The sequence below is a fragment of the Hemicordylus capensis genome, chromosome 1 (assembly GCF_027244095.1).
Source record: "Hemicordylus capensis ecotype Gifberg chromosome 1, rHemCap1.1.pri, whole genome shotgun sequence".
In the NCBI taxonomy this organism is placed as follows: Eukaryota; Metazoa; Chordata; class Lepidosauria; order Squamata; family Cordylidae; genus Hemicordylus; species Hemicordylus capensis.
The window spans coordinates 70,612,292-70,628,900 of NC_069657.1; the positions used below are offsets into that span (position 1 = coordinate 70,612,292).

General features: G+C 46.8%; 1 protein-coding gene across 3 annotated transcripts in view; it reads left to right on the forward strand.

The window, feature by feature from the left end:
• The window catches only part of ZFYVE19 (zinc finger FYVE-type containing 19), a 33,648-nt gene extending 26,857 nt beyond the window's left edge, over window positions 1-6,791 (forward strand). For all 3 annotated transcript variants that reach the window (XM_053271415.1, XM_053271423.1, XM_053271430.1), the window contains 3 exons: window positions 768-875; window positions 4,451-4,605; window positions 6,349-6,791. In XM_053271415.1, the coding sequence (XP_053127390.1) occupies window positions 768-875; window positions 4,451-4,605; window positions 6,349-6,421 (336 nt within the window). In that variant the 3' untranslated portion in view covers window positions 6,422-6,791. The remainder of the gene's footprint in view (window positions 1-767; window positions 876-4,450; window positions 4,606-6,348) is intronic.
• Window positions 6,792-16,609: the final 9,818 nt, after the last annotated feature.

Below are 16,609 nucleotides of genomic sequence, written 5' to 3' on the forward strand. Positions count from 1 at the left end.
CAAAATGCAAATTGTGGGGCATACCTAAGGCAGTGAGAAACTGAGCTGGGGAGAAACTGAAGAAAACATTGCTAAGATCCATCAATTCCTCTTTACTGTTCTGTTAAAGCTATGATCTGAGTTCTTTTTCTTTTTCACTCATTGGCCTTTCTGATCCTCTCTTAAACCTCATCTCTTCTAGACATCAGACTAGGAACAGAGCAGTAGACATCCAACCAAGCCCCACAACAGTTACTGTGCTCTTGTCCTCAGCCCTTAAAAAGACCATCAATGCCCCGAGATAACAATACTCTGAAAATCTTATGTAACCTGTTGGTTTGTTTTTTAATATTGTAAACTGCTTTGGGTGCTCTTATCAAGGCAGAAAAGCAGTATAAAAATGCAACAAATAAGTTATTGCTCTTGATACATTAGTAATTAGGTGCATGGCCAAGCTCATTGGTGATAAATGAACTGCATCGTTTGCTTGACTAACATGACTTAATTACACTTGATGGTATATCAATGGCTGCCTTAGCCTCTAATGGATGGAAGCAGAAAATAATTTCTCCATGAATATTTACGTTATCAGTGGGTCACATTTGGACACGCAAACAAGCAAACTTTCTGTAAAGGCCATTTTCTTTTCTGCCTAATATTTCAGCTGGTGTATGTTTGTATGTATGCCAAACTAAAGATCAAGGGAATGGAAGAAAACCACCTCTGAGAGGGCTAGGTAGAGAAAGAAAAGTCTTTTGTTTCAAATGCTGTTGCTTCTTTACCATCAGCTTACTGAGGAAGCAGCTCTGGATGAAGCAAGTGGCTTCAACATTTCTCCAGAACAATCCTCCCAGCCAGGAACTGCACAACAGAAGCCAGCCAAGAAGACAAAGCAGGTGAGAAACCAGTCAAAACCTCTAGTGTGGCATTCAGCACAACTAAATATTACTGGGATAGCAGGCAGGACCCTTAGATGCGCTTCCATAATGCCTTCATTTTAAAGCCTCTCAAACCAACCACATAGGAGCCTAATTGTCAGGGAAAGAACAAATGATGACTTAGAGGCTCACTAACTCTGAGCCACAGCCTGTTTCCTCACTTTGTATCATGTCGGCCAATTCCAAACCCTCCAGCTGCATGAAAATTGGTAGGTATCCTCTAAGACTTAGGACAGTAGGCTTGACATCTAGATAAACAAGGGAAGACAAATGAGAAGAACTGCTTCAACTTGTTTGTGCTCTTGAAAATAAGTAACAATCAAGCATAACTGGCGTTGATGATGGAAGTGATGAACAGTTCTGCCCCACATGTGTCCTGTATTATTATAAGCAAGCCTTGTAAGCTGTCTCTTCCTGTACCAAGTAGAATTGTGCATTTCTTTATTGCTAAGGATATTTGTCATTCTCTGGGCAGGTGCAGAAAATGGCCAGCTGGTCCACAGGCTAGTAACATCTTGATAAAACATCAGGATGTGAGAGCACATGCTTCTAGAGGGTGTGATGTCTGAAGCCTCACTTTGCTGAGATTCTCAGCCTCACGTTGGTAAAATGCCAGGTTTTTTTCTTTGTAAACTTAGTTGAGAACTTCTGCTGAAAAGTTGTTGGTAGTAGTCATAGTACTTACTACTATGTGAGGAGGAGAATCTCTAACCAGACTTGGGTGGGTGCAGATGTCACACCTATCAGTAGAGCACACTTTTGCATCCCATTTTACCATAATGTTAGCAGTTTACAGACTGGCAAGAGGTTGCCTGAAGCTGCTCTCTGCCATTTCTCCACCCCACCCCCAAAATGCAGATTCCCCCCCCCCCATTATCTGGGTCATATTCTGGCAGCTGTAGCAGATTTCTGAGCAGCTTAAATTTCATCTTCTGAAAAATAGCACATTTCATTGATTGTAAAGATACTGGGCAGCATCCAAACTAAGTTAGTCATGATGAAGTTCCATTGAGATTTATGGGACACAAGTGAATTTCGGCCCGTTAAATAACGGGCGCTAGTAACGGGCGCTCTGGCCCCCCGCCGCCATTCCCCCTCCCACCGACAGCCTGCATGCCGCGGCCGGTCTCCCGGCCGGGCAAGGGCCCCAAGGTCTCCGCGGCCGCCGCCGCCCGCCCTCCCTCCCAGCTGCCGAGACCTCCTTACCCGAGTACGCCCGCGTCAGTCGGGCAATGAAAGTCCTTTATTTGAGAGGGAGAGAGGAGCTCGCAAGCAGAGCTCCTCTCTCTGCAAAGCCTCTTCCCGAACTGGCGCTTTGGGCGCAAAGGACGCCTATTGCGTCCTTTGCGTCCATAGTGCCAGTTCGGGCAGAGCCTTTGCACAGAGAGGAGCTTTGTTTGCGAGCTCCTCTCTTCCTCTCCAATTAAGGACTTTCATTGCCCGACGGACGCGGGCTGGGGTAAGGAGGACTTGGCAGTTGGGAGGGAGGTTGGTGACGGCGGCCGCGGCAGCAATTTTTTTAACAACGGCAACGATTGGGGCAAAATGGCCGCCCCTGGGGCCGGGAGAGGAAGTGCGGCCGCCAGCGGGCCCAGTCCTTTCCAGTCCGCCCCGCTGCGGCCAGTTGCCCCACCGTGGCCCCCGCCACCTCTTGACAAGGCCGTGGCTTCGCCGCCGCCTCGGCTGCACTGCCGCCGCCGCCGCCGCCTCCATCAGGTCCAGTCGCCCCGCCACCGCCTCACCCGCACTCCCGCCGCCAGTTGCCCCGACGTGGCCACCACCACCTCTGGCCGAGGCCGCGGCGCCGCCGCCTCGCCCACACTCTCCTCCCAGCGTTGGCGGCGGCCGCTTCTCTTTCTCTCGGCCCCAACATGGCTGCCTGGTGTCGGCGGTTGTGTCTCCCTCGGACTGTTCTGGGCCTGCACTTCGCGCAGGCCCAGAACATCCCAGGGAGACACAGCCGCAGATCCCCAACGTTCGAAAGGCACGGACACTCACTTAGCTCTTTATTAGAGAGGATAAGTTAGTCATGACTATCTTGTCTCAGTGATGCTGAGTCATGATTAACTGTACTCAGGCTGCTGCCCATTAATAGTGTGTCTGTGTCTGTGTAAATTACTATTTCAAGTGTATCTGAAGTGCTTTGCAGACATTCTAAGTAATCCTTACTATAGCCCTATAAGGTAGGCCATCATTATTGTTGTATTACAGATATGGGGTGGGCGTGCTAGGATGAGATAGGGAGGTTTATTTATGGTCACCTAGTGAGGTGAGACTTGGAGCAGAGAATTCCTTGCTCATACCATTAACTGTGCTACAGATGAGCCCTACTCACATGTTATGTTCAACACTTGTACAACAAGTGTACAATGTACATAGGCACAGTTATTCACATGTTATGTGAACACAGGCACAGCAGTACACTTCCTGTCTGTACCATGCATTTGAGGAGCCAGTACCCAGGATCGCTTTTTAAAGAACACTGGTTTCATTGTCCACACATCACTCGTCACATCACTGGTATCATTGTCCACACATCAGACATCCATATACTCGTACAACAAAATATCTGAATAGGATCTCAAATTTGAAAATGTGCACAGCATATGCTTATCATGCTTTAGGGTGAAATGACACATAAGTGTGTGAAGGTACAGCATTTTCATCTAAATAGCCACTGGAGGAGCCCAATCCAGATTAGGATGATAGTGCAGGGTTGATCTGTTGTTGCCAGTACTAGCTACTCTCTTGGGGCAAATTGCAAGAATACAGTACATTGATAAAAATAAATAAAATGGCTCCCTGTCCCCAATGGGCTCACAGTCTTAAAAAAGAAACACAAGATAGACACCAGCAACAGCCACTGGAAGAATGCTGTGCTGGGGATAGATAGGGCCAATTGCTGTCCCCCTGCTAAATAAAAAGAATCGACACTTTTCAAAAGGGGCCTTTTTGCTCAGTTAGCATGGGACAAGTTAGAATACAAGGGGAAGTAGCTTTTCATCTTGAAAACTGTGATGGGGGTTAAAACCCCACCCCACCCACAGTCTTGATCCTGTTTCTCACCCACCCCCCCACCCCCCCCCCCACACAAGTGCCCTTTAAAAAAAGAAAAGAATGATGGAACTACCATGACACGAGGTCATGTGTAGTTTGACCCTAAGTTTTCAGATTGTCTGCATCCTACCTGGCACACTCTCTTCCCTTCAATCATGTTTCCTTTTCATATATTTCCATTATGCATCACATCTTTCCTGCCCATCCTTATGGTATGTAGACCTGCAAACCCCATTTTTACTGGAGTAGAAATCTGAAATGAGAACTTAATGCAAAACTTGCAAAATATTGCGCAAATCACTTATTTGAATTAGAGGGTTTGGGACCTATTGGTGTGCAGTTGCTGTGGTGACGAAGGATGACTTATGGAACATGAAGCATCATATTTATTGCCCATAGCTTCTCTTTGAGGCAAGAAGACAGTCCTAAAATGGAGTTAATTCATGATCTTGTTGATTTTTCTCCCTCTCCAATAGGCACCAATTCCAGCTGTTGTAAAAGCTCCCATCTTGCCTACCAGAGTGTCAGACAGTGATGAGGAAGAGTTACCCTGGTGCTGTATCTGCAATGAAGATGCCACCCTGCGCTGCCATGGCTGTGATGATGACCTCTACTGCCAGCGATGCTTCCAGTAATGGCAACAGTCTCTTGGGAGAAAACCTTTCTTTGTCATTTGTAGAGAACATGCTGCTGCCACACATGTTGGGAGCATATAGAAAGAGTTGGTGGAAGAAAAGGCTTATAGGAAGCTCGTGAGCTGCAAGGGTGCCACTAAGGAAAGTGGCTAGAATAATGTGTAAAACATATAGTATGGAAACTGGAAACTCTATTGGTTGGATTCCAAAGATGAGGATGCTTTCCCATCTCTTCCTTCCTGTTGCAGCCTCTTCTGCAAAACTTGTAACTGAGGATCACTCCAGATAAACATGTAATGTAGCACAGAAGGTTGTAGCTGGAGACGGATCACATCAGGGGCATAGCCACCATTGTGCGAACGGGTTTAAAGAACCCAGTCCGCCAATGGTAGGGGCTGCTGAAGCCCCCGGGGGGCATGGCTCGGGCTCCAGAAGAGCCCCGAACGACCCACGCCTGGGCTACTAAGAGCCCCGAGCGAGCGCTTGCCCATCCTTTTCAGGCAGTGTTTGCTGCCTGAAATGACAGGGAAGGGCTTGCTCGGGCTCTTCGGAGCTCAAGGCCACACCCCCTTTGCGTGTGATGACCCTTCACTGTCATTTCAGGCAGCGCTTGCTGTCTGAAAGCATCTATTCTTCCTTTCTCTCCCTTTTCTAGAGGGAGAGAAAGGGGAATAGATGCTTCCAGGCAGCAAACGCTGCCTGAAAAGGATGGGCAAGCATTCGCTTGTGGGCGGGGAGGGGATTTCTCTCGGGGCACGCCCTATGCACGTGATGTCATGTGCATGGGACGTCATCAGATTGGCCGCCAGGCAGGGCTGGACCCAGGCCATCGCTCGGCTGGCTCCGCCCCTGGATCACATTATTCAAAAGATGGTGGGAAAGATGATGTGTGAGGGACTTGGTCAGAGAGGGCTCTGCAGAGCTCTGGTCTCCTTCATGGCTACTCTTTCTTATCCTTAGAGCCCAAGCCATCTATTCCTGTATTTATATACATCTTTCTTCCTTTCTTCCATTTCTTGTTAAAGCGGTTCTTTAAAAAATAAAAAAAGGGATCTTAGAAGCAGAGTGTGGGGCAGCGGGGTACAGAAGGATAACTGACAACAGAGATACAATTAGAGGGAACCAAACCTTAGCTGAACATTTTGGCTTATGGTAAACTAAAATTTTTACAATATATATGCTTCGTGAGTGCATCCTTCTGGGCTCCAGAGCCTCCAGATATCGCTATTAAGTTGCTTTTCAGCTTTATATTTGCTTGATTCTGTTCATAGACTCTTGGTTTCTTTGATGCAGAATTTGAATTTGCAAAGTACCCACAATCCCACCTATAACAAAAAAATAACATTGGGCAACATCCTCCAGGAAGTTCTCCTGCTCAAGCTCCATTGAAATAAATGGAAGGTGTGCATATGATTGCTCGTGCTCAGCTTCTGTTCATTTCAGTGGGCTACTACTCCGCTAAGAAAGCATTTCATCCATTGCCATCTAGTTTCTGAGTTGGACACAAAAGAATAGTTATAAGCCTCCTGTTAGTTAGCTGTGCCTAACTTCTTCCCCTCTAATAATTCATGGAGTATAGTCTGTCATTGTGAGACCTTGTGCCTCAAATCAATGGAGAGCTTGTTGTTCCTTGACAATGGCCTGGCTTGAGCAAGAGTCCCTGCAGCATTTGCTGAATGTTCTGGCTGGCACCGTCTCCTTTGCTAAACACTGGCTGTACTTCCTGTTTTGGCTTCCAGGGAAGGCCATGATGAATTTGATCGGAAGGAGCACCGAACATCTAGCTATCGCCCTCCTTGCAAGCAGAAATGAGTCTGTAGATGGTGAGAAGAAAAAGAGGAATGGAATAAAGAAGAGCTACCAAAGTGGAACATGTCCAGGAAGGTTTACTGTGGTAGTCAGTGGGCAGCTTATTGGGCAATGAAAGACATCTCTGGAATGCTGGAAAGTTTGGAGGAAAAGCTGCCATCCCACACAAAAGTCAAAGCAGCCACTGTGGAGAATGATGGGTGTACTCGTCTTGCCTGAAGCTGGGTTGCTTTGTAGGTAAGCCATTAAGGCTCAGGGACTGGAAAATATCATGCTTTTAAAAGGTGGGGTTTTACCGTATACAGTGACTCCTGAACTGTAAAAAGCATACAATGACAATTGCAAAAACAATAAATTATATATGAAGATAAAAGTGTGGTGAATTTTTCTTGGGAATTGCTAAGATTACTCAGCACTGAGTCCCAGAGCATGATCTAAAGGCACATGATACAGGGCTCTTGTGGGTCTTGATATGGTCAGTGCTTTGATGGAAGACTCATGTATGCCATCTTTGGGGATGGGGCCATAGCTCAGTGGTAGAGTGTTTGCTTTGCATTCAGAAGGTCCTGGGTTCAGTCCCTGGCATCTCCAGGTAGGGCTGGGAAATACTTCTCCCTGAGACCATGGAGGAGCCGTTCTCAGTCAGTGTAGACCACACAGAGCCATATGGGGCAATAGTCTGCTCAGTATTTATTGATTCAGTTTCCATACCACCTCACAACCCAGGGGTGATAACTGAGAAAGCTCAATCCCAGGTTGCCACCAGATGAACTGGTGGCACTCAAAGATGGATGCCTCCTGATGATCTTAATTAGCTGTGGGGATCTTGTAGAGAAAGGCATGCTCTCAAGTAGTCCAGACCTAAGCCATTCAGGTCTTAAAAGGTAATAATCATCACTTTGTATTTTGCCCAGAAACATATTGGCAGCCAGTGCAACTGTTTAAGAACACACATGATGTGGTCTCTCTCCAGGGTACCCCAGAGGCCAATCTGGCTGCCGCAATTTAAACTAACTGAAGTTTCTGAACTACGTACAAAGGCAGCCCTACGTAGAGCACATTGCAGTAGTCCAACCTGGAGGTTACCAGCTAGTGTACCATTGTTTTCAGGCCATTCTCCTCAAGGAACAGGTGGAGCTGTTGAATCAATTGTAGTTAGTAAAAAGCGCTCCTGGCCACAGCCTCAGCCTGAGGCACCAGAGTGAGACCAAGGACCAAGAGCACTCCCAAGCTACGGACTTATTTTTCTGGGGGAGTGTAACTTCATCCATAACAGAAACTTCTATCCATCTTGCAGATTATGATCCCCAACAATGAACACTTCCAACTTGCTTGGATTCAACTTTAGTTTGTTATCCCTCATCCAGCCCATTACTGCTTGTAGACAGGCATTTAAGGGGCTAATGCCATTTCCTGATATTGATGACAAGGGGAAATAGATCAGCATATTGATAACACCCAGCACCAAATCCCCCGATGACCTCACCCAACAGTTTCAGGTAGATGTTTACAAGCATTGGTGATGGAATGGAGCCCTGCGGGACTCCACATAGTAGCTTCCATTTTGAAGAGCAACTGTCATCAAGTGCCACCATCTGAAATCTCCCTAGACATAGGAGCGGAACCACTGCAAAACAGTGCCTCCTCTCCCCAAATCCCTCAGATGATCCAGAAGGATACCATCGTTGATGGTATTGAAAGCCGCTGAGAGATCCAAAAGAACCAGCAGAGTCACACTCCCTCTATTAATTTCTTTGCAAAGGTCATCACTCGGGCCAACCAAGGCCATCTCAACCCCATAGCCCACTCTAAAGTCAGTTTGAAATGCATCTAGATAATCAGTTTCCTCTGGAAGGGAGACTGGCCTATAATTATCCATCACCGGGGAGCCAGAGTGGGCTTCTTAAGCAGGGGTCTAACCACTGCCTCCTTCAAACAAGGTGGTGCCCTCCCTCAGTGAGGTATTAATGATATCAACTAGACAAGTTCCAACAACTTCATTGCAGGATGAAATCAGCTAGGTTGGGCAAGGATCCAAAGAACAGCTGGTATGCCTTACTGCTCCAAGCAGCTTGTCCACATCCTCAGGAGTCAAACTGAAACTGATCCAATCTAATCTTGCAAGAGGGATTGCTGGATACCTCCTTAACTGGAGGAAAGCTGGTCCTGTGGTTGCAAGTATGACTTGTCCCCTTAGCTAAACAGGGTCCACCCTGGCTTCATATGAATGGGAGACTATGTGCATGAGTACTGAAAGATATTCCCCTTAGGGGATGGAGCTGCTCTGGGAAGAGCAGCTGCAGACTTGCATGCAGAAAATTCCAAGTTTCCTCCCTGGCATCTCCAAGATAGGGCTGAGAGAGACTCCTACCTGCAACCTTAGAGAAGCTGCTGCCAATCTGTGTAGACCATACTGAACTAGATGGATCAATTGTCTGACTCGGTATATGGCAGCTTCCTATGTTCCTTAACTGGCCCAGCTGAGCCCAAATGTGAGATATTTTATCTGCAAATAACTCATTTAATGCATCACCATGTGCATCACCATTGTGGCTAAAAAGCAAGTGTGCATAGACTTCAGATACCAGCTGTGCTGAATGCATATATTATGTAGTAATGTGTATATCACCAGATATGGACACCTTCCAAAGCTAAAACAAATGTGATGTTTTAATAGAAAACAAAAATAAGCACTATGATTCAAACAAAGCAAAAAGAAACCCCCCAAACATGGTTTTAATCTGCAGAACTTGCTGGTTATTGAATTTAACCAATTAACTAACTGGCTGGGCCAAGCACAGAGCATCTGCATCTAGTTTGATAATCAAACATAGCATCTAGTTTGGAGCTGTCACCACTGCTGCCATCGTCGTCTTCTCCCCTGCCTGCTGCCAGGGTTCTCCCCCCACTGCCGCCTGCCAGCCAGCCATTCGCCATTTTCCCAGCTGTCTGCCCCCGTCTCCTTCCTTCCTTCCTTCCTTCCTTTCCTCCAGCCAGCCATTTGCGGCCCCTGCCTGCCAGCCGTCCTCTTCCCCGCCCCCTGCTGGCTGTCTTCTTCCCCCTTGCCACCGCCGCTTTCTTTCCCCCCACCCATCCTGTGGCTATCCAGCACCTCTCTGAACTCTGGCAAGAGCTGCCACACATGGGATTAGCCACGGGTATGCCTTAAAGAAAAAAAAATATATAAAGAAGATAAATACCTAGGCATCTTACAACACTATAAAATACATGATAAAGATGAGCTTAGTAAACTAGCCACTGCAGTCCTACAGAAAAGCTGCAGTGAACAAAGAGGCCAGCAGTAAATATTACCTGGCTTTGGAAAGAACAACCAGAATTGTGGAATGAAAACAAGGTGCATCAATGGCTACTAGCTAAGATGCACCACCACCCTTAGAAAATAAAGGAGCTAGTTATAAAACATATTTACATGCAAAGTCAAAGAACTCTAGTGGGTGGCCCTTTAGGACCGCTGATGCCAAGTGAGATGGCACATTGACTTATTTCAACTAATGAAGGTTGTGCAGATAGACTTGGACCTGAAAAAATAAGGGGCTGGTTCAATGGTACAGTCCCCACCCACGTGAATAGGAAGAGGACGTGTTGAGAGTGCAGCCATTCAGACATCATCTGTGAACATCCCACCACCCCTCCAACACTTCATATCATGTGGGAGGGGACTGTTCATCCAAATGGCCCTTGTATACATGCTCCAAATACTAATTTAAATAAGTATTTGGAGTGTGTGTAAAGGGGTCATTCAGATGAACAGCCTCCCTGCCCCCACTCAATAAAGGGACATTCTGGGAGAGAGCGGGAACATCTGTGGAGGATATCCTGATGTATGTACTCTTCCTAATTGCATGGGTGGGAACAGTTCATCTGAATCAAATCCAAGAATGTGGTTGGAGAAGGCTATTGTTTCTCAGCCTTAGTTCTCCATTGACACCATGACACCTGTTCATGTGCTTACCAGCCTGGACTGACCTCTTTCTCTGGTTAAGGATCAAACATGGACACTCCGGCCACTATACAGATAACAAAATGTGTGATTGCGGGGACACTCTGCTGAGAGGCAGGTATGTCTGAAGGCTCAGTTTCTGTGAACTTTCTTCACCTGAAAAAAGCACCTGTATCCAGAATTATGTTTATGACCGAGGGAGTTGTGTCCATTGTCATCTCCACCATGGGAAGATGATCCGCCAGGTGAGTAAGTAGGTGAACTGGAAACCACTTTAGAAGGTTGTTGTAGGAGAAGCAAGATCAGAATAGTAAAAACATTCCTCCTAACGTTCATATAAACTATTAATAATATTACCCATCTGTTTCAAGTAGCTGAACGGCAACATTTATATTTCTTGCATCTGCTCATGAATTGTCATACAGCTATATGAAGCTGCTTCATCGAACCCCTGGTCCACCTAGTTCAGTATTGTTCATGCTGACTGGCAGCAGCTCTCCAGTCCAGAGTTTCACACAAGGCTCTTTCCCAGCCTTACTTGGAGATGCCAGGGATCACACCTGGGGCCGCCTTCTGCATGCAAAAGGTATGTGCTCTGGCACTGAGTTACAGTCCCAGGCCCAACTGAGCTCTGATTAGATAAGCACAGAGATGAGGTTTCAGATAGAGCTAGGATTGGCCTGGAGTCTCCAGGAATTGGCATCAGTGACAACTAAAAGCAATCTTGGAGATTTAATGGCTAGATATTGTATAATAATAATAATAATAATAATAATAATAATAATAATAATTAATAATAAAAAATAGCCATCCCAGGTCCTTGGGAAGGACTCGATGTCTGGATAAAACAAACCAGTCAATAACACCTGTCTGACTGTGTAAGCAAGAAATAATAATAACAATAAATAAATAAAAATATGGTGGAGAGGAAATCTTCAGGAATAGGTCTAGAATCTACTCAGAGTTGGCACCCTTAGAATCATTTATGTTGCTGTTGTGAGAGTTGTTGCTTCTGAATTGCATTGCAAAAAGCTGACTGCTCCGCCTCCTTCCTATTTCCAGCCTGTCTCCTAAGCAGTGACAACCTAAGTGACACCAAGGTTATTCTTCCTTGAATTGAATTCCTTGAATTGTTTCAAAAACCAGTTTTTCCAAGTTTTATTTTTAACCTACTTGGGACCTTCCCTTGCCTGGAAGCTTTTTTCCTGTCAGTCTCTGTGTGTAATAATATTACTCTGTGTGTAATATTTCAGAATATGGCTGATAGACAAGGAAAGGGGATTGGAGAGCTGCAGAGGGTTCAGTTCCTCCAAAATCAGAAATTCAGCAGCGGGTTTTTATTTACAAGGTCTTTTGAAGGCAGATTAATCCAGGAAGTGGAAGTAATCTGCTGCACGGTGTTGTTGGGAGGGCACATGAATAGATGAAAAACATTTTGAAGATGAAAAGTGGCACTTTTTGCATTACAACTAATAGATTGTACAGGTGATGGAAAAAAGGAAAAACCCCAAGAGGAAAAGCAGTCTTCACTGGGAAGAGTGAAAAACATTGTTGTGAGCCACCCAGAGAACAATTTGTTACGGGGTGGCTAATAAAAACGTTGAAAATATTTTTTATTATTAATCTGGAAATCTGTTAGTCATGCATATGCAACATTCTCTCAAGACAGTAACATGTATGTGGATTTCCCTCTATTAATGTACAAATACGATATGATTGAAAATCCCCTGGTATTGTTCTTGTCACTCGAGTGCTGCTGTGCCAATTCACACCAGCTGAGGTCAAAACAAGATGAACTGGAGAATGCATGTCTCCTACCGAAATCAGGAACCCTGTGTCTCTTTCTACCCTTCTCTCCTGCATGCAGGCTCAGACTGGCCAACAGGGCATAGTCTTGGTGCGCGCCCCACCCATGGGGTGCCCCTGTACCCCGCCACACTCAGCAGCAGTGAATACTCCCACCAGGGGCGTAGCTAGGGAAGAGGGGGCCCGTGTTCATCCCTCTTTCTGGTGGCCCCCCAGACTGAGGGAGATAATGAAGAAAATAGGGAGGGATGGTCTTGGAGGGCCCTCTGGAGCTGGGGGCCCGTGTTCTTTGAACCCTTTTGTTCAATTATAGCTATGCCCCTGACTCCCACCCTTAAGTACCCATTCTGCTCAAAACCCGGCACCCTCCCCACATACATTCCACCGCCCTCTCAGTGTCCCCAGTCCGGACCTGCCTGCATGATATCTTGCAAAATGAAGTTGCCCCCTTCATTTCATTGGCTGCTACTTTACTTTCGGGGCAAGGAAATTTCCAACACATTGATGTCATACATTTTCTTTTACTGGAATAAGGGAGAATAAAGAATATTACTAGAATAAGGGATATTACTGGAATAAGGGAGAAGGCATGGGTCCTCAGCAGAACTCGTCATGTCTAGTTCTGTCTGGAGGAACCAACTGTAGAAATAGAACTGCTGCTTATGATTTTAAAACCTTTTTGTTTATATAATCCACATATCCAGCTGAAGCTTGACTTGCGGAGGTCAACTGATAAAAGTGCAGACAGAAGAAAAGCTGTGCCATTCCTCAATTTATTTGAGTATATGCGTGCAGTGCAGGGGGAGATGGGGAGAAAATATGTTTTTGGGGACAGAAAAGCACTTTTTAGCATGGGGAAAGAAAAATACTATTTAACTGCTGGGGGAAAACACTTTGGGGGGGGAGGAAAATACACTTTAAGGGAAGGTGAGAACGTTTTGAGGGGGAGTTCAGTAAAATGAGAGGGGGAACTCTGCAAACGCTTAGGGGGCAGCGGCATCCCTGACTGATTCTCCTCACACTCTGACTCACTTTCTTATAATGCACCACCTCTGGCTCATAGAAAACACAGGGTAGACTGAGCTATCTGATCTTTTTGTTTGGTTAGACCAGGGAGGATGTGCCATGGTGGTTTTATACAAGTGAGGAGACTTACTCAATATTTTGTCCTAGCATGTTCAACAGACTTGCAAGGTTCTAGGTAGACAATTTTGGTGACTGTAGAATCCAGAGGAGGGAGTTGTGGTGTGCAAGGACATGACAGTGGAATTGAATCAGGAATATTAATGGTTTAATGAGATATACTGTATATTATTTACAGAGAGGCAAGTGCAGTCTGCCTTCAGTGCTCTTGCTGCTGGCTGTTTGTTAGCCCCAGGCATGGAGGGAGGCTGGCGGTAGCCTGTGTTCGGCCACTGCAGCCCCCTGGCCCCACCTCCCACATCTGATGTCAGATGCAGGGGGCCGGCTAGCCATGCCCCCACATCTGACATCAGACAGGGGGGCGTGGTCTCCCTCCTAAACGGGGCTGTGTGGCCCCGTTTGGAAAGGAGATCGGCTTGTGCTGCTTTGGGCGGCCCCCCAGACTGAGGGAGATAATGTGACTAAAGGCAGGGAGAGCCATTCCAGCCAGGCTTCCAATGCAGCACGGACTGATCTCCCTCCCAAACGGGGCCGTGCATTCGCAGCGAGGCCAGGAGCGGCTCTCCCTACCTTTTGGGAGAGTCAATCTGACCTCGCTGCCAATGCAGCGCGGGCCAGTTTCGGTCCCAAACGGAGCCTTCTCTGTAGTTGCCCCAGAACTGTGGAATGCACTTCCTGCTGGGATTAGAGCTACTCCATCCCTGTAGGTTTTTAGGAATGAACTAAAGACACGTCTCTTCAGCCAAGCTTTTTAGCTATTTAGCAGTTTTTATGGATAGTTGTTTTAATTCAAACTATTTATATGTATTAATTGTTTTAAAATTTCTTGGTTTGTTTGTTGTTGTAAACAGCCTAGAGACTTTGGTAGTGGGCAGAGGGGCCGAAGTCCAGGGCCTCCACACCCCCTGGTGTCCCCCAAATCCTCTTTAGTCTGTCCTGGGTGGTGTGGTTTGTGCCCTCAAGAACCTACATGTTAAAAAATGATGCTTAACTTGCAGTGCGGGGGCCTCCAAAGGCCTTTAGGTCCAGGCTCCAAAATCACCTACGTGCACCTCTGGTAGTGGGCAGTATACAAATATGTTAAATAAATAAATAACAATGAAATGTAAAATTATAATAGTGATTGAAATCAAATTTGGATTGTTTAATGTAAATTCCCAATACACCTCAGATAAGCACAGGCTTAATGGACAGAGGTTGAAACAACCATCTTTGGAAAACTGCATTATGTTTGAACATATGTTATGGGGCAGCACTGGAGATAGATGTAGCATAGCGCAGATCTTGAAGTGAAGTCACATAAATCATCACTCATACACACCCTTAATCATCAGTGCTTACCGGTTCCTCTAGATAGGAAATAAAGGGACAGGAAACCCCACCTTGTAATTACATGAAGGGACCATGTATCACTAAAACAAACTTACTGGTCTATGGCAGCTAAGGTTTTTTGTTTTTTTAAAAACTTTTTTTAAAAAATTAATGTTAGAAATTCTTATCCTGCACTACTTTTGAATTCTCATATCTTGCAAATCCGTAAGAGCATTTAACTAGGGGAAAAACAAACACTATTTTATCTATGAGGAACAGGAGATGGCCTGAGAACACATACTGAAGCTATGGAAGTCTGGGTCTGGTCAATACCGGGATGGGTGACCCCCTGGAAACCAGTCCCCCCGCCACTAGTTGAACACTAAACCCTCTGCCCGCCCCTGCATTTCTGACATTTATTTGCCAGTCTGGAAAATATTCATCCATTTTGTTCTGTATTTTGAATTGTATGGCTGTCACTGCTTGAATCATGTAATTATGTAATGACATTTCAGCATGGGGTATGGACCAAAATGAAGCCATGTTTCACTACACATCACACTATTTCCTGTGTCCTGCCTTCTCAGCTGCAGAGACCCATGTGATTCTGCTTATGGAAGTAAACCTGAAAAAAAACACTTGTGATGGGCAAAGTGTTAAAAAGAGGGCTGCCTTTGAAGGCCGTTCAGAAACTTCAACTGGTACAAAATGAGAAAGTAGGACAACACTCTTCATTTCTGAAGCCAAATACTTCCAAGGAGACGGAGAGCAAGCTGAGAGTACTTTTACTGATTTTTAAAGCAACCAGATCCTCATTCAGCTCTTCTTCACAAAGAGTTGCCTTTGCTCTATGTCATCCTTGCTCCTTCGCCTGTAAGCAGCAGCAGTAACAAGCTCACCATGCTTTCTTCAAGCTACCACTTGATTTGTGGTGGTGGGAGGGATGGATGCATGGTGCCGTTCCCTGCCATTCGACATCACATGCAGAAGCTGCAGGACCTTCCTGCTTGAGTGGCAAGCACATATGTTGCACAGTAAGCAGAAGGCTGCTGTCCACTGCCTTTGCCCCATGGGATATGAGGGCCTGAAGAGGATGCAGATGCTGCACAGTGTGCAATGCAGGGGTCAGGGTTGTAGCGAGCTTCCTGGTGCAACCCGGGGGCTTCCACCATGTGCGTGAAGTGTGCGCATGCCCCAAGCCATGCCCACTGCATCTGATGTCAGATGCAAGGGGGTGGGGCAATCTAACCCCCCCCAAATGTTCTCCTCTCCATTTCTTACCATGGGACCGGTTTGCTGCTCGGGGCTGCTCCTGTTCTTGCACCCACCACTGTCGTGGTAGCTGCTGCCTACCGCCAAGCTGTTGCTGGGGGGGGGGGCAGCTGCCGAGGCTCGGTGAAGAGCAGGATCTGCAGGGTGGTCGCAACCGAGGCCAGCAGCAGTGCCGGCTCGACGGCATGGAGCCAGGCGTGGGGCCGCTGGCAGATTGGGGCCGGGCAGCCCCTCCTCTGGCAGCTTCTGCATGGCTGCAGCAGCCAAGGGACGGAGCAGCGGAGAGGGGCGGTTCGCCATGGTCATCCTCCTGGGAGGAGGAAGTGCGGGGGGGGGAGCAGAAAGGAAGGTAGCCTTAGTGCACTTCTTCCCATTGTGTGCGCACGCTCCAGCTAAAGGGCACCAGCACCCAGCGCAGATAGGGCAGCGGTGGCAGGGCGCACCCTAAGCCTGGTGGGCCCCCTGACCCTCTGGGCCTGGGGACAAATGTCCCCCCTTGTCCAATGGATGCTGTGCCCATGGCAGGGGTATTGAGAGGACAGTGCAATGCCATTGCTGAGGCAGTAAAAGTAGCAGTGTATCCAGCTTGTCAGGCAGCCTGAAAGGCATGCATGTGCACTCATCCAGGGCACATGTCCAGGTGGCCCAATGCTGTCAATGCCCTTGGTTGGAAAAGAAATAATTGAAGGCTGTGTTGC